The 24163-nt window shown below is 40.3% G+C and overlaps 1 protein-coding gene and 1 pseudogene across 3 annotated transcripts in view; one reads left to right on the forward strand and one right to left on the reverse strand.

The window, feature by feature from the left end:
- The window catches only part of RNF112 (ring finger protein 112), a 24599-nt gene continuing 436 nt past the window's right edge, over positions 1-24163 (reverse strand). Inside the window, exons 2-14 of one of the 2 annotated variants that reach the window (XM_025173409.2) lie at positions 18933-19009; positions 16814-17111; positions 14983-15195; positions 14272-14409; positions 12722-12826; positions 12574-12624; positions 10777-10833; positions 9070-9156; positions 8784-8910; positions 7721-7851; positions 5676-5729; positions 4922-4993; positions 1-4251 (exon numbers count right to left, since the gene is read on the reverse strand). In XM_025173409.2, the coding sequence (XP_025029177.2) occupies positions 3715-4251; positions 4922-4993; positions 5676-5729; positions 7721-7851; positions 8784-8910; positions 9070-9156; positions 10777-10833; positions 12574-12624; positions 12722-12826; positions 14272-14409; positions 14983-15195; positions 16814-17111; positions 18933-18958 (1896 nt within the window). In that variant the 5' untranslated portion in view covers positions 18959-19009 and the 3' untranslated portion in view covers positions 1-3714. Of the gene's footprint in view, positions 4252-4921; positions 4994-5675; positions 5730-7720; positions 7852-8783; positions 8911-9069; positions 9157-10776; positions 10834-12573; positions 12625-12721; positions 12827-14271; positions 14410-14982; positions 15199-16813; positions 17112-18932; positions 19010-24163 lie in introns of both variants that reach the window. The other variant, XM_015889896.3, reaches the window with a different exon arrangement.
- Positions 23991-24163, forward strand: part of LOC103064388 (serine protease 27-like) — a 14871-nt pseudogene continuing 14698 nt past the window's right edge. The window contains exon 1 of the transcript XR_015796476.1: positions 23991-24141. The product of XR_015796476.1 is annotated as a serine protease 27-like (transcript). The remainder of the gene's footprint in view (positions 24142-24163) is intronic.

Below are 24163 nucleotides of genomic sequence, written 5' to 3' on the forward strand. Positions count from 1 at the left end.
GTTGTTGTTGTTATTGATTTATGTGTGTTCTGTTAAGTATCAACAAGTATAAATAAGATCTTGGGATTTTCATTTTTTCCCTTCTTTTTGAAAGTATCCTAAGATATTTTCTTTTGGAAGATTTGGAGCACCCATCACCAAATTCACACAGGTGGGCTATAACATCTGATAGCTTGCAGCTGAACATGGGAACTTAAATCTTGTGAAAAGTTTATCTTTTAAAATTCTATTCCTTAACATCTGTCTGTCATTCCATCTTATAATCCACCACAATCCCAAAGGATTCTGGGCAGTGTGTAGTAGTAGTAGTAGTGATGATGATGATGATGATGATGATGATGATGATGATGATGATGCAAACAAAAGAGAAAAATAACATGCTAATAAAATCCAATACTTTCTGCAGAAATGATAGAGTTAATTAATTAAATCACTACAGTATAAAGTTTAAATTTGGAGTTCTGAGGGAGAGGGCAGAATGCCCCAAATTGCAAGCCCCTTCTTTATTATAAAGAAAATTGGGAAGAGAGGATTCTATTTCCAGCAGTAAAACTCCTTGGACCATTTTTTCACTCTTATTTTCACAATGCCCCTGAATAAATAGTGAGATAAATGATTGGACAGCTAAGAAAACAAAAAAATTGATCATCACACAAATCAACCCAGAATTCTTACTCAAGGCACAGATGACCAGGCTTAAATGACCATACTTCAGACACATTATGTGAAGTTCTGGTTCTCTGGAGTAGTGTATTAGGCTGGGAAAAGTGGAAGGAAAGAGAAGAGGAAGACCAGTAGCAGGGTGGATGGATGGACTCTATTACAGTGACGAAGGGTGCGTCATTAGAACTGAAGGATGTGGTTACGGACAGGTCATAATGAACAAAACCTATGTGGTCACTAAGAGTCAACACCGATTTGATGGCACATCACCAATCAAAATCAGTCACATGATTGGCATCGAGATCTAGACTCATGGTTCAATCTGAGATATGTCTGCTCAAAAGCAAGACCTTCTGTGTTGAATAGAGCTTGCTCCCAGATAAGCCCTGCATGCTCAAGTAAGAATCTGTATTGAATGCAACCAAAATGAGATAGCTCATATGCCAGAGGGAGACAGTAGCAGGCTTGAAGGAAGTCCAATTTGTGAAAAACTGCAAAATAATTTTAGCAGACTCTTACAATAAATAAATAAATAAAATCAAGGGAAACACCCCAATGGCAATGGAGCATGCTCAACAGATCCAGCATGTTGGCAGTGGGGTGGAGTGATTGAGTTGGGAGTTCTCAGGACGAAATAGAGCACATAAGATCTTTCTTGAGAGCCATTCCTTTTTTTATTCTCAGCATAACAAGCATACAAAGACAGCTGTTTTTCTGAAGGCTCAAGTTTTCCGGTTAGAAACCAAGCAGACAGAATTCAGATGATGCAGAAAAACCAACCTACAGTTCTCCTTTTTTCGTGTCTATCTTCAAAGCAGATTAGAATGTAGCAAATTATTTTATGGCCAACCTTTTTGAGATTAACTATGTCTCTGCAGACAACCGTACTGCTTCTGCTAAAATGAGATGTGCCTGCCTTACAATGTAGTTGCCACTAAATTCCTCAAATAATTCATCAAGCGTTCTCATTCAAATGTAGCTGGCACCTAGCAAAATCTGGATCAACTTTCCTGTGTCTTTGGATCCTCTTGTCCCACTGGATATTTCCTCAGGGTGGACAACTCCCATACTGTACTGTCCTCCATGCACAATGACCCCTCTGCTGATTCCTCTTTAGTAATCCTGAATCACCTTGGAATGTGCATCTCTTCAGCAGCCTGAAAAGTGTCTAATACCCATTTTGCTGCTTCCCCTCTCCATCTTCTCCAACATCTTCCTGCCATCTTCTTAGCTTGCTTCAATTTTCCCCACCTCCAGGAGAGTCTCTCTGTGTCAAAATGTTCACTGCTCCATTATTTTTTCCAGACCCTGGTCATCACCCACATAATGGTAACCTTCCAGCTTGTATATGTGGAGATTACATGACAGAATGGCAGACAGTGTTTACTTTGAAACGGTGAAATTCTAGTCTGCAATATTTTGTTATAAAAGCTACGCTTCTGGGGATAGATTTGCAGCCTCTATAAATTAAAATCAGACCTTTTGGAAATCAACAGGCATAGAGTAAGTATGACTGAACTTTGCAGGAAACCTGAGTTCAAATTCAGTCATTTACAAAGGTCAGCAACTATGCTATGTTATGCCTCTTTACTCAGAGGCAAATCCTGTTTTGAGGAACTTAGTTGGGACGGTTGTGTTGGGTTTGGTAGGAGATAAAAAAAAAGTTGCCACTAAATATATCTGGAGGGCACCAAGCTGGGAAAGACTGATTGAATATGGATATTGTCATTTTCTGAGGGGTATCATCCACCTTCTTGGCCTAGCCTACCTTGTAAGGTTGTTTGTGAGGATAAAATGGATGGGAGAAACTCCCTCTACTACCGTGAATTCCTTTAAAAGTCAGATCTAGTTATCTCAACAATTGCTTTAGTAATAATTTTGCAAACTATATTTTGATATAATTATAATTATAATTATTTGTTTTTATTCATCAAGGAATATTACAATACAAAGAACAAACAAACAGAATCATGTATTTGACAGGTGTTCTTTGGAAATTCAAGTTCCAGCCAGGAACCTAGGAATTATTCTAGTAATGTCATAAGATGTAGTACATCATGTGCCAAGCAAGACAGCGTTTTGTAAATCTGCAGCTGATATAGCCAAAGTATTTAGGTTCTTGTAAAAAAATGTTGAATCTGTTTGTTATTCATCATCATCATCATCATCATCATCCACAGAGATTTCTAGTTCTTCTCCAATCACTGGTACAATCTATTATAGTAGTACAACTTAAAAACATGGAACCACAAAGAACAACATACGGTTCCTATCGCCCAACATTTCATCTTTCCCTTAAATATGCTCCAGAAGAGCCTCTAAAACTCTCTGAAAAGTTACAGGGAAGGAACAGTCCTTATATCCTGGGGGAGGTGTTTGCAAAAGAGGTTGTTACCACTGAGTAGGCTCAGGAATGGCGTCCATGAAGATGAAATTCTCTCAGCACAGAGACCCTTAACATGCCTTCTCTCCCTGATCTTACTGGACCAGCAGAGCCGACTTGGTCATGTACTGCTTTAAAGGTGACCACCAGAACCTCGAATTGCACCTTTAATTCAGTTCCATAGGAAAGGTGTCACACGGGCAGTGTCACATTCTTTCTGCAAAGGGTGAAGGAATGGCCTTTTGTGATATATCTGAGATGACAACAAAGCCCATAATATATTGCTTTAGATTTTCACCCAAAGAATGGATATCTGCAAGTAGCTCCATGTCTACAGCTAAGGCTAATGAGAGACATAGACTGTAAATGGATTGGTAATTCATTGGGGCCTGCCCCCCCTCAAAAAGGGAGGGAGAGACACAGAAGAAATCATTATTATTTTAATTACCACTAGACAAAGCATGTTCCCTTTGTCTTTTATTGTCACTAGTGCAAATCTTTGTGTAGGAACTATGCTATTTTACTGCTATCCCAGAATGGCCACATAACGAGTGACCAATTCTTCATAGCTCTTGGGACAAAGGGGTGCACATGAGACTAGACTCCTGGGATTTACGTCTTTATGGCAGGCACACGTTCTTTGCAAGAAGAGGTATGGGCTCCAACTTTTAAGAGCTAATAAGATTCCTCTCATCCGACGGATTCACCTCCTCTTCTTCTTCAACCTCATTATTATCTTCAGCCATATTCCTGACTTCTTGGACCTTAGCATTCCCTATCCTGTTCCCCACACCAGCTCCTACTCCTCCCCCAACAAGCGCCAACGTGCCTGCCCCAGCCACGGTCCCAATCGCAAAAGTAGCAGCAGCACCAGTGCTCAGCACAATGGCTTCTGCTGCCAACAAGGCGGCTGCCACACCAGCTCCCACAGCCCCACCAGCTAAACCCACAGCACCCACCCCGATGGCTATGCCAGCTTTGATGGCATGGGGTTTGTAACGGCGGGTGTAATATTCCAGGAAATCTTTAGCCTCACATTGGAGGTAGTTCTCCAGACACGAGACAATATCGGTCCGACATGGCTCATCACCCTGAAGTAAGTCATTGCACTCTTGGAGTAGCTTCTGCTGCTTCTCCTGAACACGCTTAGTCATTGAGGCTGGGGTCACTCGTAGGCTTGTGATCAATGAGCGTGAAAGTTGTTCCTAAGGTTGAAGGAGAAATGGTGGTAGGTTACAGAAACATGAGGAAAAGGGAGAGAAGACTGAAAATGTCAGACTTCACTCATTACTCAAAATAATGCCACTTCTTACTATTACCATATTTATCACATATTTAACCTGCCTTTTTGTCTAGAACACCAGATTTTTCCTCCCCATTTTATACGTACAATAGCCTTTTGAGGTCAGTGAAGATGAAAGAAAAAAACAAACCCATATCTGTGTGATAAGCTTTGGAGCTGCCTAAAGATTTTAACCTGTCTCTTGGGTCTAAGTTTATCTACTCAATTTCACAAAACCCAAGGAGCTTTATTCTTGATCTACCCAAAACTTTTCACTTGTGCAGCACATTTCACCCAGCCTTAAGTCCATCCTCAGACAGTATCAATCAAAAATCACTTGGTTTGCTTTTTCTGTATTTAAACACCCACCACCACCAGTACTCAGACTTTACAAGCTCAGCCCTCTGGTTTCTGTTATGCCTCTGATCCTAGCCTACCATACCCTTCCCTACATGTCAACTTACAGTAGGCAAACCATAGAAACCTATTTCACTCTAACGCATTCCTAGTATTTGTTTCTTCAAAATCCTAAATGTTTTGCCTTTTTTGAAATTAAAACTAGAACAAAACTAGGTTCTTCCTCTTAATCCTACCTGCTCTTGGATGAACTTTGTAAATTGCTTCTGTAATTGTTCCTTGGTGTTCAGGTTGAAGGTGTTGGCCATCTGAGGAGAAGGAAAAGGGAAAGGGGAGCAGATGTGGCTACAGAAAAGATTAATCTTCCCTTAAGTTCCCTCAAATCCCAGAAGAGACAGGGAAAGGAATAAAGAGAGACAGAGGTATAAGATTGGATGTGTGCATCAGGTCTACTCATGTCAGCCCCATTTGGCTTCATATCTGCACCTCTTTGGTGGAAATGATTACAACAGCAGAATCCACCACTATCAGAATCTGAATTTCCTGCCACGAACCTCCCAAGCCATACCTATCAGGTTATTTATTTATGATAGTCTCATTCCATCTTCCACCCTTACAGAATTCAACAAATGGATATTTTTCCATCCAAAAACTAACTAGGCCCAGTCCAATTTAGTTTCACCAAAATTCCTTTGCTGTTTTTCTTCATGTCCCATTATGTTTGCCAGGCCCCATTAATTCCTCCTTGGGAACCCACCGAGAAATATTAGAATTGTAAGACAGACTAAGACGAAAACAAAAACAAAAACAAACCAAAAAGGGTAAAAGCAAATCATTTTTACATAGTCGCCCAGAAAACAACATGGATGTGTTCATGGTATCAGTAAATGTGGAGCATGAATTGAAGGACATTTTGCTTTTTAAAAAATGCCAACTAGCTATAAGTGTCTTTTGGGGAAGAGTATAAAAGGAAAATGGGGAAGTTGGTACCTGTATGGGTGAGGAAAAACCAAAATGATATTGTTTCATGAGATCTGACAAATCCTGAAAGAATTAAAAAAAAGGAGGGTTCAACATATAAAAATGGATTAACAAAAGGCTGCTACAGACGTCCATTCAGAGTATCTCCAAATATGTAGACAATCTACCTGTAACTCACCTGCACAGAGACCTACGCTAACAGGACAAAGTACACAACAGACATGCACACTATTTTCCACAATGTGTATCATATTCCTTTCACATAGAATTTTGGTCTAAATAATGCCTTTTCTGAGCTGGCTAGAACTTGAAAGTTAATGATTAACACAATTGCAAATACATAAATAAATAACAAAAAACAAAACATGAAAAGTGTAATGGCATTGAAAAGCAACAAACAGACCACAGGCTCAGAGTAAGAAACAGGATTAGAACATTGCAGAACACTGTATAAACATAGGGAGAATGTTGTTTGTAACTGTTGTAAAGAAGATCGGAAGTTGCTTCTTTAATTATGTTTTTCTTTTTTTCTCTTTCTATCTCTACTGTTCTGTGCACTTTTTTCTTTTTCTTAACTTCCCTTTATATTTTTTCATGTTTATCTTTTACTTATACATACACACGTACACACACACACAAACACAGAACACTCATGGCAGCTGCTGAAAAGCCCCATAAGTATGCCAAGGTGGGGCGGGATGGCAGGGTGTCATCATGCACTAGGCTTGTGATAATTTGGGCCATGCTATGAGGGATCAGAGACACCCATCAGCTGCATCAGGGTGCCCAGTCAAGACAAAGCACATTGTACAATTCCTCCCATCACTAATTGAAGGAAGGGAACAACACTGTTCCCTTCTGGGTGTGGCAGCAACAGGGCTCAAACCAGGCTACGTTACAACTGAATGTGGGACTAACACTCCCCATGAGATTCAGAACTACCAGCTTGCTTTTGTAGCTACCCACCGGCTACAAACAGGGCCAAGTAACAATGGAATTAAATTACCGTTCGCTTAATGTGTTCAAGTGGTACGTCAACAGGCCTTCATCTGGATGCTTTTCAGCTGGATTCTTGCACCGAGCAGGGAGTCAAACTCAACGGCATTTCAACTCTGGCTTTTTATGAAATCATCTTTTGAACAGGAGACCCAGGTCTTCTCCTGTTCTGAAGTGCCTGTCTATCTACATGTATAATTTTAGTACAAACTGCAGATTCCAGGGTCCTTCCCCATATAACCATTCTTCAGCTATCCAGAATAGAGAATCCCACAAAGACTGTGCTTGCAGAAGACCATGGAAGGGCAGACTGCTTGAGAGAATTGCAGGGCCCCAGGCGCCTTCCTTTCCTTCCCATCTGAGCCTTTCCCCCAGCATCAGCATGGCAGAGTTGCCAATAAAACAGCAACCGTGACACGGGTGGGTGGGAGGGTGGAGAGGAGACGTGTGTTTTTGCAGCTCTGCAGCCATCAGCAGCAAAAAGACAGGAGGTGTTTTTCCTTCCAAGGGAACAAATGTACAGCAGCAAGGAAAAGCACAACTTGGAATGGTACAAGAGCCCCACCTGCTGGCTGTTAAAAGTGACAGAAGAGAAGAAAAAGTACAAGAAAGCCCAGAGAGAGAAAAAAGAAATAGGCTCTGTAAGAAGAAGACACTGATAGCAATAGAGAACTAGGTTGTAGAGTATGCTGGGTAGGGAATTCTGGGAGTTGAAGTCCACACTTCTTAAACTTGCTGATAAACAGTGTTGTACAGTACAGAGTACAGCATAGAGGTAATTGTAATAGTATTAGAGTAGTAGTAATTGTATTAGAGTAGAGCAATGTTTTTCAACCTTGGCAACTTTAAGACGTGTGGACTTCAACTCCCAGAATTCTCCAGCCAGCATGGGAATTCTGGGAATTGAAGTCCACATATCTTAAAGTTCCTGAGGTTGAGAAACACTGCTCTTCAACTAAGAGATTGATCTCTCTCTTGGATATAAGAGAAACATCTGTATGCCAAGTACAAATTCAAAGGTGTAGGGTGGCCATCTCACTTGATTCCATAACTCTCACCTTTATCTTGATAGCAAGTTGTGTCCCAGTGAGTGGTATGCTGTCCTGATTTCTCTTTATGTGCATTCTAGCTGATCTGGCAATATCATTGCCATAATTCTTCAGGCATTCCCTAAAATCCTCATCCATGTCTGGAAGAAACAATTCAGACTGTTTTGGCCAACGCAAGACACCTTTTACCTTTTCTGGAGACCATAGTTGAAAATATATGCATGCAACCCAACTTAGCCCAAGACTCCTGAATGCAACAGAGTGTTGGATTTAAAAGGGGACTGTTCTACCATCTGGTGGTGATAGTGGTGGTGGGAGAAATGAAGTTCTGTTATTTTAGAATATTATTTAATATCTCCAAGATGCAAGCTTTCTGTGCTTTCAGTAATCTTGTAAACTTTGGGGAAAATGAATGCAGTAGAGGGATTCCAAGGTTGATTTTAACAGTAGTGAGTAGTGCTAAGGAAGGGATGAAGACCTCTTTATGAAAAAGGCATGCTTTGCTATCAACCACAAGGATAAAATAGGACAATAAAAAGGTTTTGGTGAATTTTGATCACCAAAATTATTTATAGGATAAGAATTTATTTTATAAATAAAACTCCAGGAGGGTGGATAGTCTGGTTGGCTTCACTGCAGAATCATTTTACATTGTCCTCTTGGATTCAGAGCAACTTTTAAGCCATGATAAGAGAAAACCCCTCCCTTCCACCATTTGCCCCCCTCCCCACCCCCAACCCAGCAACCCCAAATGCCTGCAAAAAGATCATTACAGCAACAGGCTGTGATTTCATAATCACTGGAAGGGATTTTTTAATCTTCCATGGGATGTTCCTCCCACCTCAGCTCCAATTAAGGAAACAAAGATTCCCCATTTCATTCCAGGAAATTAATTGGTCTAATTGTTTTTACACTCCACCACTGATCAGAGAGAATTTGTGGTATTAATGCTCCTCCTTCTGATAGAATGGAGTAATTGTGTCTATTTGTCCCTAAAGTTCATGCAGATACAGGTTGTATAGACTGTGGGAGGAACATGAAGAAGGTGTGATGGAAAGAGAGAGGTTCTTGCCTGCTATGGTGCCTTCTGTGCCCATCACCAACTTCTTGCCAGGGTAGGGCATCAGATAACAACGACTGTTGGTACTTTTGAGTGTCTGCAGGACTTGTGGATGCCGGCTAGGTTGACCCTTCAGCCTCTGAGGTTAAATGAACAAATAAATGGGACAAGATGCAACCATTTTGAAACCCCCCCACAACCCCTCTGTCTCTGAACTTGAGAGTGAAGATGGACTCCTACACAATCTCTTCATTAACAACTCAGGATATCTTTTTCATGATTTCTACAACAGGTTTACCTGGAGGATTTCTTGGAGGTAATCCTGTCCCCCCTGGAATCCATAGGTTGCGGGGTAGACCCAGTCACGCACCAAGAGATCAAGATGCTGCAACAAAGAAGTAAGAGAAGTTCCAGGACTCTGCATTTGCCTTTCCTCCCTCCCCTTCTGATCCCACTATAAGCTCACTGGATACATGGAAGCAACAAACCCACTCTCTGCATGGCAGCATCCAATGCCACTTGCCACTTGAGGGAGTTGACAACCTCCAAGCCCTCCCAAAGGTGAGCTAGAAACTAAATTGTACATATGGCAGCAAAAGAATAGGACTGATTCTCTCATTACAAAGAGCCACAGGAACTGTTTGCAACTTCACCACTTTCCTCTGCTAAGGGATACACCTGGCGTGTCCATCAGTGCTGCTAAAACAGGGCGACAGGTGAATAATGCAGACTGATTCAGAACTAGTCTCTTTCCCTGTTAAAGAAATCATTACTCAGGTTTTCAGGCCCTGGACAAAATATCTTTTAAAGGCTTTCCTCTTCTTGATCAGTTCCTTTTTTTTCTCTGCAAGGCCCCTCAGCTTATTCCCTTGCCCTTCCTTTTGTCCCCCGTCTGTGGAACTGAGGGGGAGCAAAACAATTTCATCTCTTCACTTATAGGCCCAAAGAAATCAGGAGAATGATAATAGGAAGGAAGAGAATCATCAGTGAGATCTCCCCATAGGTATATCCCCGACAGTACCTCCCTCTGAGGCCAGTTCTACTTTTAAAGATTGTTTTTTGTTCTTTAATTTTTAATTATTTACCAAAGCATATCATAGTTACAGTGAAAATAAGACAATGCCTCCCCTGACCTTCACACTGCTCATTAGGTTCTTGTTTCTTTCTAGTCCCCCCTCCCCTTTTTCGGCTTCCAAGGATCACAGTGGGTATGGTGTTGTCACCAAAGGGAATAGTACCAATATTTTGGGTGGGATTTTCCCCTCATTTTGGGTAGATATGAGTTTGGGGCTTTTAATGGCTCACAGCACCTACTGGGAAAAATTATAATCCTGAAGAGAGTTTCTTGTTGCTATAAAATGGAGCTTGAAGCCACACGGACCTCAGGGGTTGTCTATTCCTGCATCTGATGGGGGGGGGATCATGAAGGTACCCCACTTATCCTCACTTTGCTCTAAGAACTTTCTCACACCCTAATTTGCTTCTGGCATCCAAACCAGGCAGAGAGAAACTTTCTTAAAGCAACAGCACAAGGTAAGGGAAGGAAGGGAAAAGGCCTGGATTTCCTTGTCTGCTTGGGAAAATTAAAAGTCACCCTACTCAGCCAGCCCCTATTTTATAAATAAGATGGGAGAGACATGGATTCCTGCTCCATCCAATTTTGGATTTTTTTTTTTTAAATAAGAAGCATGATTTGGAGGTCGTTGCCCTTTCCTAGGGATGAAAAATGGATGCATTATAGAGATAAATAACGCATTTACAAATAGCAGTGGGTGAAAAAGTTCATTGGTATTCACAATGAAAGAAAAGGAAAGAGAGATGCGAGTACCAGGCAGAAGAAAACAGAGATGGAAGAGGCGTTTGCTGCGAAGAGGAATTCAGGGACAAAGGGCCTCTTTGATCAACTGGCAAGGCAACAGTCCTGTGGGACTGGTGACAGTGGAAGAGGAAAAAAACACACAACATAAATGTGATAAGAAAGAAGAGAAAGGATGGTGCTTCTTACCTGAATAGGCTTCAGCTTGTACTGACGGCCCACGCTCTCCGCTACGTGCAGAAACATCTGAGGGGCAAAAGAAGCAGGTGGCTTTGTGACACTGGAAGATTTAGTTTCACTGAAGTTATTGTCTGTTCACTCAGGGGCAGAGTTGAGGAGCTAAAACTTGATTTAGGAAAGAAGAAAAGACCTCTCTCTTCAGCCAGCTTGAGCTGGAATAATAGAGAATTTTAGCCATTGACTGGGTTTTATATTTTGGTTTACAGAGTTATTCTTGTTTTTACTATTACCTGCCTTGAGTGTTTCATGACAGGAAAGATAAAGATACAAATAGAAATTATATTTTAGAAATGATATTATTTTATTATTGTTGTTGTTGTTGTTGTAGAACAACAATAATACCTACTTAAATTTACAAGTTTGTCTTACAATTATGTCACATTTGTATCCTGCCTTCTTCCAGAAAACTCAGGACAGTAGACTTAAATACAGTACTGTATTTAAGCTGGGGGGAGGCTGTTTCTCCCCCCCCCCCCATTGAAAGTGTAATAGTCACTTTAAATTCCTTAACTTATTAGTTTTATATGAAGACCATTCAAACTTCTGGCACTGGATACCATATTTAATTTTTGCACTGCGAGAACAGGAGAGAAGTTAGTTTTCCACTAATGTCATTGAGACAGGCAATCAACTTATTCAGATCAGTTATAGAATTAGCAGTTACATTTGTACAACATGCCAAATTTAATTACTTGTAATCTTGGAGTGTTTCTTGTGGCATAGTGAATTGCATGACCCAAGCATCAGAGGTTAATTTATGATTCAATGGATGTGCAAAACCAGACGATGGGGCAATTTGGTACCTAAGCTCAACATGTTGTGGGGATCCAGCTTTTGATCAATGGTTAGATTCATGGCTCAATCAACCATGTACATTTCAACTCTAAACTGGAATATCCAGTCCAAAACTCTCCTTACTGGTTTTCATGAACCATCTATTATGGTACCTTCATTGTGGACTGTAGGGAATGGAAGACACACTAGGTCACATATACACATAGTGGGGCAGCAGTGACAGGGAGCTGATAACAAAGCTAACAAAGATTAACCAAGCTGTCTTGAGTTCAGTTTGCCCTGGAAGGTCAATGTGCTTAATGGTCCAACTGAAATGGCTTTTCTTGCAATCTGACTTGCTCAATTGACACTCATGTTCATCTTTACTCCAGAACAGGGCTGTGTAGTACTTTGGAAACAATTTGGAAAAGGTTTCAACTTTTGAAACTTTGGAGTATGATCATAACACCTATCAGAACTCTTAAAACAGCCGCATCTTTTCTCAGATAACTTGGTTTTTCTGTAGCTGCCAAATATCCTGATAAAAGATACAGGTGCTTTAAAGAGTTGAAAACAGGTGTTACGTTTACCTTTCTTCACTCTCCTCAGCATCTTCTGTAAATGAATCTGAAGCATTGCATAACCCTACTATTCTTGCAGTCTCTTGCAAGGCACTGATTCTGTACTTGTAGTATGCAGAAACTGATTTGAACTGCTTGGGTTCCACAGCTGGCAGATTCCTGCATTTGAGCCAAGCCAAAATGGTGTAGGATCTTTCCAACTGGGTTCTCCTAATCTTCTCCCAGGGAATCAAAGGGGCACCAGAAATTCTGAGCTCTAGTTTATGCCCCTTTCTTTTAGCTATATTGAGAGAACTTCCTTTTTATACCACCTCTGCCTGGTAATGTTGCATTGTCTCCCATCTCTCCCTGGGATGAGGAGCTCACTTCTAATATACAGAGCCCAACTCACTTCCAAGTATTCCAGGTCTGGGTCCTTCAGCATGTGGGACAAATTGAGAATCTAGAAGACAATTGGGAAACACAACAAAGGCGTGATAAGTACATATTATTGTTACAGTCTAGAGGAAAAAAAGGAGTTGATATTTCTAGAACTCCACCTGATAGGAGCTAAGCAGCATAGAGAAAGCTGAAAGCTTGACACTATTTTCCATGCTTCTCTCTATATCCATTGAGCCCTCGGTGTCAATCAAGAACAAGGCTACCTGGAGATGGAAGGGAGAAGAGAAATGAGTGGACATATATAGTGTGAACCCATCCTTTTCAGTTAATTTCTGATTCAATAAATTGTGTAATGTGGATTATTTACTAACCAGTTTAGGGTATGTAGCTGCAGAATTCATTTCTAAAATGTATTAGGTGCTTTTAGCAGAGATGTTGAACCTTTTGGACTCCTGTCCTGGCTGAACTACAACTCCCAGCATTCCTCACTTACCATATACCATGCTGGGATAGTCTGTTAGGAAACGTAGTTCAGTAACAGGTTCCCCATTCCTGTCCTTTAGCAGCACTTGTCAGGAAGATGCAGGTAAAAACAAAGCAATAAGAATAAATGCTGAAACATAATAGCACAATCATTTTTTAAAAAATCAAAATATTGATAGAATAAAAACCACAGAGATAAAACTACTGAAAAAAAGCCCACACCATCATGATGGAAGTACAGGAAATTAGCCATTTTATACTGAAAGAGATAGGTGTGGGTCCAGCACCTGGTCAGTCGATTCATGTGAGTTTAATAAGAGATGCAACAGAACACAAGTCAAGAAAGGAAAGTAACCAGGAAGTGGCAAAGTTCATATGAAGGATGGCTAAGTGCAGCAGCTACTAGCTGTGGCAGTAAAAAGCATGTTTCTATTATCAAAATCCTCTCCCCTCTCATTGTGGTAAAGATACATTCTGCACAACTAGTAAATCTGCTGCCTTTTAGATTTTACATTTCCTCTGCTGAACAGAAAATATTCTTTTAACAAGCTCCAGGATACTGTGCAGTGTCCTAGTCTGATAGTCTCCATTATGCTTTTGAAATCTGGTGTTGGAGGAAACTCCTGAGAATACCATAGACAGCCAAGAAAACAAAGGGATCATCGAACAAATCAACCCAGTGTTCTTATTCAAGGTACAAATGACCAGGCCCAAATTATCCTACTTTGGATGCATTATGTGAAGCACTAGCTCTCTGGAGAAGGCTCTAATGATGGCACAGGTAGACGGAAAGAGGACAACCAGTAGCAAGATGGATGGGCACAATTGCAACAGTGATAGGTGCACCATTAGAAGACTTGAAGGACCAGGTTAGGGATAGATCATTGTGGAGAAAATTTGTCTATTTGGTTGCTAAAAATCAACATTGACTTCATGGCATGTCATCAATCAATCAATTATGCAGACAAGTCTACTAGACCGACTTCCAGCTTGGCCAAGCAATATTGTTTATGGTAAGCTCTATGTTTTCTATCATACTATCAAGTTTGTGGTTAGCAGCAATAAAATCTTGTTCAGTTTTGGGACTGCTGTGATGTGTTGGGGATAGGAAATGCATTACATTCAGAAAATTCGTGAAAAAGCTGACACAGGGGCCACAAAGAGGGAGGCAAAGGACAGACAGAAAAGAGAAGTTACTTCTTGGATTGAGCTCTGAAACATTTACCTTTCCATTTTCACTAGGAACCAAAAACGGCTGATTCCATATCCATATCCCTTTGGTGATGCAGTTAATTCCTGGATGCCATTCAAAACCTGTCAGTGGCTCATCTTCTTGGCCCATCCAAGAGTTATCTGTAGCAGCCTGCCAACAAAGAAGAAATAAATGAGATAGGAAATATATGGCTGCTGCAGTAGCGTGGTTAGTCAAATAACACATATTTTCCAAAATATCAAAAGTTACTTGGCCAAGCAACTTTCTCTCTAATTCTGCAAGATGATCAATTTGCCTTTTGATGAAATGCATTTTTATTGTTTTATTCTTTTTTTATTATTTATTCTTTAATTGTTCTTTTGTGATTTATCCATGGCATAAATCTCCTGGGAGTCATAGTTTAGGAATCCCTTGAGAGCCACTTGTACTCTACCACTGAGATACTGGTGAGATACTGTGATACTGGGCTAGCTTGGATGGTAATATTCCTTGATTAAGCTGATACATTTGCATTTTCAGAAAAGGAGTGTATACTTTATACATCTCCCTTTCTTCTTTCTTTAGAAGGTTGAACATGTACAAAATGCAATGCATATAAACTCATTTTGCATGTTTGATTTCTTGGATAAAAACTACAAAACGCTATAAGATCATAGGAGGAGCATCATCCAATCCAAACCATTTTAAAACACTAAAAAAATATACAATCATTGTCAGACTTACTGGGTTTTTAAGCTTCCGCAGGAGGAAATTGAGCAAGAAAGATTTACCCCGCCGTTGTTCCCCAATGGTGGAAATCAAGCAGACAGGAGTATCTTTCACCTCTTCCTGCTCTAAGCAGCTACTTAGAGCCTCTGCATCCAAATAGAGATTCCCATTGTCATCCAAACTCACTAGCTGTACTGGCTGCCCCAACACTGATGAAGTTGTTGGCATCTTCTGAAAAGGAAGGCAACTAGGTCAAAAGAAGCCATGTACAATTTCCATGGCTACTCAATCAGAGTCAAGTCTCAGGTCTGAAGAGAGCCAAGATAGAAGAAAACATGATAGCCCAATTGTGATGGCCATGTCAGATTAACAGTAGTAGAGAACTTGCTGTTTGTTACCTATTTTTGGGTGGGGACTGTATAACTTTGAGTGGGAAATGAAGAAGTCAATTCTCACCTACATATTGTTCTTCAATGGTTCTCTCTCTTCCTAAGGGGTTGTTTTTCATTGGGGGAGGAGATAAGAGCTCTGCCCAGAGACCTCTATTGTGTGGAATGCCCCAGGTTCCTTTGACATCTATGTGAAACCATTGGGAGTGGTTATCCACCAGCACAGTCAGATATCCTCAGTGATATATCTTGACTTCACACCAAACAGTGGAAATATTGACCCAGGAACTCTGTACAGGGTTGTATTCCCTGGCTCAAAGCGGTCCACAATTGTGGGTCCTCCTTGACTCACATCTCTTGTTCAGACAGGTGACAGCTGCAGCCAGGTAGACTTTTGAATAGTTGCATCTGGTACACTAATTGCAGCCATTCTTGGATTGGGAAGTCTTGCTCCCATTCACTTATGCATAGTCATTTCCTGTTTGGATTACTATAACATGGTCTACATTCGGCTGCCCTGGTAAAGCATTTGGAAGCTATACAAAATGCGGCAGCCCTGGGCCATGATGAATGTCTCCTGTTATATTTGAGTGACCACACAACTTTGGGAGCTGAGCTGGCTTCCAGTTGGCTTCCAGGTGCAATTCAAGGTTCTGGTTGTCACCTATAAGGTCCTGTGTGGCTCTGGATGTAGTCATCTGCAAAGCAATCCATCTATCATCCATCTATCATCCATCCATCCATCTATCTATCTTGATAATGTTGAGATTTTTGTTATTATTTTTTTAGTGTTTATTTTTATTTATTTTTAATTTTCTTTTTTTAAACAAAGTTTCCAGTTGTTAGCTGCCCAGAGCCTTTGGGAAGGAATGATATACAAATATAGTAGATAAGTAAGTAATAAATAAATATGTATGTGTGTATGTATATGTGTGTGTATGTATGTATGTATGTATGTGTATATATATATATATATATATATATATATATATACACATACATACATACACACACATACACATACACATACATATACATATACATATACATATACATATACATATAAATATAAATAAAAAGTCTGGATCCCACCCAATGTATTTCCCTAGATGGCACATTAACCAATTCTGTAATTGTTCTATGATAATCTCCATACTAAACAGCTAGTTTGGTGTAGTGGTTAAGGTACCAGGCTAGAAACCATGAGACCATGAGTTCTAGTCCCACCTTAGTCACAAAGCCAGCTGGGTGACCTTGGGCCAGTCATTCTCTGTCAGCCCTAGGAAGCAGGCAAGGACAAACCACTTCCGAAATCTTGCCAAGAAAACTGCAGAGACTTATCCAGGCAGTCTCCAGGTATCAAGACTGACTTGAAGGCAAAGAACGAAACAAAACAAAAGCCCCATTCTGCACGCAATGCAGTAACGCTACCTAGTTCTCCCTAGATGCAATCCCACCTTTTTGACCTCTTCCAGGAGATGAAGCTGTTTAATTTTTTCCACCAAACGCTTCAGCCGTGCATCTAGGTACATCCGCTCAGGGTGGCAGAGATGGCGGCATTCAGGGCAACGGTACTGAGAGTTCAAGGAAACATTCCAGTGAGTAAACAAACAGTCTTGACAGAAATTATGCCCACAATCAATGGAGACGGGGTTTTTGAAGGACTCCAGACAGATGGAACATATGATGTCTTCCTGAAGGTTATGGATCATGCCTCCCACAGTCCTTGATGTAGGGACTGTTGAAGAGGTTGGCCTGCAAGGGGTAAAGAAAAGGAATTGAGCCAAACTGTGGGAGGCCAGGACTCCATCTACAGTTCTGGGTCCATTTCATGTGATACTGCTAGGACCAGACTTCTGTGCAGAAATCCAGGAATCCCACTGTGGAAGAACAGGCTGTGGAAAAAGAATTGCAGGAACCTAGGCTCCCTCCCTCCCTCCCCTCAGTTCAGTTCAGTTTATTACTGATTAACCATTAGGCCATATCAGGATACAGAATACAAAACAAATAAAACATAAGACATTAATAAGACCATATATTAAAAATAGGATAAGAGAAACAAATTAAAATTAAAAAAGAAAAAAGACGCAAATCATATTTCTGCATCACCCCTACAATTTACCCCAGTCAAATCCACATAGGCAGATCTCAGCTGTACTGCTTTGTTCAAATAAAGGGCTGTTTTATATGTAATTTTTGAATTCTGACCGCACATGAAATACGTTCTTTTAATATAAGGATCCCAATGGGTCATTCGTCCAAGATACTGATCCCTCTCTTTTTGATACAATTGACATTCGCATAATATATGTATTATATCTTCTGTCTCTGGAGCTCTGCAAATACAAGTGCATTAATTATAAGGGACTTGGTTAAATCTTCCATATCTAACCATTGTGTCCAGCTGCTCAAATCTTGCTCGAGTAAATACCACCCTAAGATATTTGGGCATTTCTGCATTTAAATACTTGGCAATTTGGAAGGTACTTTTGTACTGGCTCGTCCATTTCAGTGTGTCAACCTTTCTAAGGGTGGCTACATCTTTCTGTGCTTCTATATCCAAGATTCTTTGTGCAGGAATCTTTTTAGCTTGTTCTCCAGAAACAACTGGACATGAGACAGGGAGACCACAGCTCCTAATGTAATTTGTCAATTGTACTATCCAAGAAGGCTCTAACTGAGATTTTGTCTGTTTTAACAAACACAATTTTGGGAGTCTGTCAGTTTCCAAAGCATTGATTTTGCACCAATAACTATAAGCCCTGATTTTAGACAAGGAACAAATCGTATGGATTCCCAATTTGGCTCTAGCTGCAGCAGCTAAAGTTCTTTTATCCACACTCAAGATACTTCTCAGATGCTGTGATTGTATTTGTTCTAATAGTGATATGTGTTTTATCTCAGACCAGTGACTCTATTATTATCCTCCTTCTCATTATCATCTATACACAGTCTTCCAGATAGTTCTGACTGAATTTGGTACTTTTGACTGTGGGATCCTTCCCAAGGATGTAAGTTAGTTAAAGATAGCATCATAAGATGTGCACTATTCCAACTAATGCAACTTTTTGTAATTGATGAGTTGAGATTCTATCCATTCCTATTGTGTTCAAGTGATTTTCCAGATCTTTTGGTATGGCATCAAGCACACCAACCACTAATGGCAACATTATTATTTTGGTTTTCCATATGCATTCAATCTCTATTTGAATGTCTTTATACAGTATTTCCCTATTTTTTCTAGTTCTTTCTCATTGACCTTCTATCATCAGCTACTGCAATGTAATTTCCTATGTGTTCTTTTGCAATTACACTCATGCCCACCTTATTATGGGTGACATATTTATCAGTTTGTATATGGAAAGTCCCACAGGAACTTAATTTCTTGGTATTCATCCATTTTTTTTAATACTGTTGCTAGTAAGTTATAATTTTTACCAATATTCCAATGAATCAAGCTGCTGGTGGCGGTGAAGATGATGATGATTACTACACAGAAGTTAGATCTAGCTATTCTATCAGTTCTTTCATCATTATTTCTCAAAATATTTTTTCTTTGGAAAATAGTCAACTTACGGTTTAGCACTATTTCTGTTTCCCATTCTGTGGTGATCAGGATGCTGATGGATTCCAGTTAGAAAAGGTCCTTTTTCCTAGAATAGAGAAGATCACACTGCTAAGAAGAGGGTCATTTCCCTCTTTTTTAAATTATCCCATGGGAGGCAAGGGTCTGAGTAGTAGAGATGGGGCAGAGAAGGAGGAAAAAAGAAAAGGGGTCATGAAAGACTGGCCCTTTGACTTTATTTGAGATGGAAGAAGTGAAACATTGTGCAAAAGAAGGCTATGAATGCAAAAATTAATGGCCCCAGTCTGGCTATTATATATGAACAGCACAATCCTATTCAAATCTGTTGAGAACAAAGGTTCCTGTTTTTCTTTCTTTCTTTTGTATTCTTAATCGTGATTTTAAATTAGCATTAGGCAGTGAGAACAAAAAGAAGAAAAAAGCTGGGGATGATGGGGACTGTAGCCCAGAATATTAGGAATCCATTGAATAATTTATTCAATGGATCAAAGACCTGATTGTGCTTGCCACTTACGAGCAGATTGCCTATACACGTAGACTTGGTATGGACAAGTATAATGAAACATGGGACTCATTTACACAAAATACAATAGGTTAAAAAAATGATAGTCACATAACTGTATTAGAAATATATATGCTTCTGAATAATATTTGCATTAGAGAAATGCATATAGATTTGTAACGATTTACTGGTATAATGATACACTATGCTAAGTTTTTTATTTTCTTCATTGTATTTTTGTCACTTTTTCATAATAACACTTTTTAATGTTTTTTTTCTTCTTGATAGTATATTATTATTATTTTTGTGTTTGTCATATCACTTTATTTTGGTCAGTGAACTGGTCAAAGTCATCACATTATTGAATGTTGAGGCAAAAGTAGTTGGCAATACTCAGTGACATATGTGAGGAAGCTGAGGATTGGGAATCCATGGTTGAGTACTATATCTGGCTATTCTTAGTGGATAAGTACCTCCAGGTATCAAAGACTAGGACAAAGAACAGCAGACATTTCTATACTTCTGTGACAAAACAGATTATGAGCAATACAATTAATATTAAGATGACTGATTTTGGTTTCCCCCAGTGAGAATTTTCTTACATTAACTTGTTCCTCTTGTAACCACTTCTGCTTGCTAATCCAGTTGCTAATCCAATACTTTCACAATGAATAAGACTTCTAGACTAACAAATCCACACTTTTTATTTGAGGCTGTATTTAGGGCAGACCCAGCTAGGTAGAAGCATCTAGCTGACCTTGGCTGATCTTGAAAAGCTAAACAAAGTTAAGCCAGTTTAGTACTTGGATGACAGAACATCAGGAAATATGAAAGCCATAAACTAGACTGGGAAGTTGAAAAAGAATCCCCAAAGACAGTTGTAGAAAACTGCCTCCATGGGGTTGTCAAGATTAAGACATGGTCTTGTCCATGGAAATGCCAAGACTTGAACTTGATTCATGGGAGTTAAGAGATGGGCAACTTATTGTCTGGCAGAATGCACATATCTCAGGAATAAACTATCTCATGTCATCAACGGCAGTGAAAGAAATAGTGGGTGATTCCAGATCTGCAACTGGGTGGGTCTATACATGTTTTTCTTAACATTGTCCTATCTGTCCAGTTCCTTCTTTTTTTCTGACTCTCTCTCTCTCCGTTTCAGGCTGCTGAGAAGGAATAGAAAACTCATACCACGGACCTAACAAAATTGCTTGTAGATGGCTCTAAAATTAAGACAAGGGCCACATATGCTGCAGATTGCCACTGGACAATGCACAGTAATGGTGGCTATAATGACCCATATCACAGAATAGTCTGAAATGTCCAGGGCCTCTTGGTGTGGATGTAAAAGATTTTACAAAAAGAGATGAGGAGAAATGGCTTCAGATCTGAAGAGCAGAGATGGTAAAGAAAGCAACACTGCTATAGAATGCTGCCTAGTGCAAGATCCATCCAGAAATGTGGGGTGTCCTTTGCTAAGAGTGTGGAGGAGTAAGGACCCCCCCCCATTTTTTTTTAAACAATCTTTTGCAATATTTCTCCTGTTCATTCTGCCAGCTAAATGCATGTACTGTATGTTGCTGGGCATTATCCATATAGGATCCTTGCCATTATAAGAAATGAATGTGTTCAAAAGCAGACTGTGAAACACATGTGTTCCTGCAATACATGTGGCTCTGAACAACCTTATTTCTCTAGCTGAACCATGATGTGCCAATGTACGCTCATGGACAACACTGGTGGAATGAACAGGAAACCACTTCAGGTGCCTGAGCTCCCTACTCCATAGGAGAAGGAACCCTCCACCCACTAGGCACTACTGGATCAGGAAAGTATTACTTTACAACTGATCTTCACTCTCATGCATCAGTGCCCATTTAAACATGTGCTGTTCTGGGGTCAAATCCTTATGGTCCTCCAAATGATGCTAGACTACAATTCCCAGCAGTTTTAGCTGGCACGGCTGGCATAGGGGATGATGGGAGCTCTAGATTGACAACATCTGGAGGCCTGCAGCTCCTCCTTCCTAGGTATAGTGCTTCAGAGTGCTTAGTGCATTTATATTAAGTTTATAACCTTTTAAACGATCTTTTAAGGTAGTTAATTAAGCTGGTCACCCTGGAATGGAGACGAATCACTTTCCTAAGGACCTCAAATGAGTTTGAGGCTTGCAGTTTGGTCTCTCTAACTGTGCAGCCCTATTCCCACTTCGAATGAAACCACTACAAACGGCAGCATGTAAGTGACTTTGGATGACCTCAAAAAGTTTCATGGAATTGGATATGATTATGAGGGCTCTACATGCTTTGGAAACAAACTGAGAAGTGTTTCAGACTTCATGCCAACAGGAACAAGCATCTCTCTGCTATTCATGCAGCTCAGTGGAGCTACGAAAGCAGTGGCATCTGATAGGTTTGCTTTTCAGGATCCTGCAAGTCCCCAAAAAGGCAAATGTGATGAATAGCAGAGATGGTTAAGCTTCCTATCAGACATGGCAGAAAACCTCACCTCTCCAGACGCCAACTCCCTTTTCAGGAATTGGCTGTTTCTTTACTGAAGACGAAAATGAAACCGTTTACACACGATCTGCCTAGGGCTCAAAGTATATGCCTCAGAGTCTGAATGCTAAACCTTTTCCTCCCACCTTTCTAAATCAATAGATATTTGGCCTGTTGTGTGTTGGCCTTGAATGGCATCTGTCCTGTGCTATGCACCTGTCTTAAGAGTACACAGTTGTCCTCTTTAGTCTGGGAATCACTAGTTCCTGCCTCACTAGCCCCTTTCCTGACAGAGATCTGCTGTATTTGCATCAGATTCAGAGAACTTCCTCCAAGTTAAAGTGTGTGCATCCCTAGAAGTTAGCACTTGAATGTGAGACCACCAGGAAATTTAAGACTGAGAAGCTGGGGAAAATTTTTTGAAAAGATGGTAATGGCAAACTATTTCCATACTGCTGCTGAGAATGTCACTTGGACACATCCATGGAGTCATCAGGATCTCAACTCAGCTCAAAGGCAGCTTTACCTGATAAAGTTTAATGAGGTTTATACCTAGGAAAGTGAGTATATAACCAGCTTTTAGCTTCTACAACACAGTTACTATTAATAACAATTCAATATTAAAGGAACCCCCAAAAAGGCATGGCTAGTCTTTGAATTCTCAGGTATTGCTTTGTTAATCTCTTTTAAGAGAGCAGGGGAATATTACTGGCCATGGAGAGGAACATGTAAGGAATTGGACCAGCAGAGAAGGAAAGGGCCCACTGATTAGAGTGACATAGACTGAGAATCTATGGTCTTTCCATATTGGCCCAGATGGCTGAGACTGCTGGGGATTGTAGTTAAACTATATCTGGAGGTATATAGATTCCCCACTGCTAACTTAGAACTGAGCAACACCAGAAGACTCCACCCTTTTTTAATGTTATTTTTCAAATTTGCCACTATTGCAGTAAATGTAAGATTAAAATTCTATAAATAAATGCATCTCTGATTCTTCATAGCACCAGGCTTAAATTTATCCAAGGACTCACACAAAGGAAGTCAACCACGCAACTGTATAGTGGGGCAATCTCACTTCAAAACAGCTTTCTCAAACCTGGCACCACTGGATCTATTGGACTTCAGCTCACAGAATTACCAGCCATTTTACTGGCTGGGAATTTTGGGATTTGAAGCCCAGAAATTTGGAGGACACTCTCCTGGGAAAGGCTGCTTTGGAAATGACGAAGTAATAAGTAATGAAACAGCTGAAGAAGCTATTGGGTGAGACTACTTTCAGTCACTTCTGGAAGAAGTTGCTATGCTATAATAACCAGTGAAGTAAACTGCAATAACATTGTATCCTGCTGATTTTCTCCAGATCTAATCCATCCTGTCTAGACCTTAGACTAATTCTCACACGGGTAAGTTTTGAAAGCAGCTTTTGCTCTACCCTCTGTGCTTATCTGAAGGTGGCAGGCATCTTATCTGCCATTCCTTAAGACCATGTTCTACTTTTATCAGCCTTCCTTACCCTCCTTCAGAACAAAGATGACAAGGGCAGCTTATAAGAAAAACATAAAAAATACAATCATTATCTTGCCCCCCCTCCATCTTTTACTTTTATCACCTGTGATGCAAACACAGGAAACTGAAATTAATTAATTAATTAAAATAATTTGCCATCAGTGTGGCAAGGCATTGGGCAAGAATTATAGAAATCTATATTTTTATTAGTTTTTAATTTTTTTTATTAAGATTCATAACTTTCTCCCTTCCAGTTCCTGCATTTCTGACAGGAGATGAGAGGAGAAACCACCAGATCCTGTAGTCCCATAACATAAGGCGACTAGCATTTCCTCTGAAATCTTTCCTTGTCTTTGCTAGTATTGTTTGGTGAAATAATAGAGGGAATTATGTGAACCGCCCCCTCCCCGCTTCTTCCACGCTGCCTCCTCGTCTCTGAGCCTTCATAGGCAGACTCGCAAATACTTTCTTGAGAGCAGAAAACAGAGACATCTTTTCACTTCTTCCTCCCAACCTCTCTGAGTTTTCTCCTTGTCGAAATGAGGTTCAGAAAGGCGATCCGATCTCGGCTGCCCCAAATATCTCCAACCGAGAGGAGGCAAGTCGAGTTTCAAGGAGCAAACCAAAGGGAAGAACGCGCGACGCTGTCTTCTCCGTCAGCTGAGCATGACGACGCACACTCTAAGGAGGGTCAGACAGGCAGAAGGGCCAG

Source organism: Python bivittatus, unplaced genomic scaffold (assembly GCF_059951505.1).
Source record: "Python bivittatus isolate LINGU-HERP-01145 unplaced genomic scaffold, Pbiv_v1 ctg000440_np1212, whole genome shotgun sequence".
Classification (NCBI taxonomy): domain Eukaryota; kingdom Metazoa; phylum Chordata; class Lepidosauria; order Squamata; family Pythonidae; genus Python; species Python bivittatus.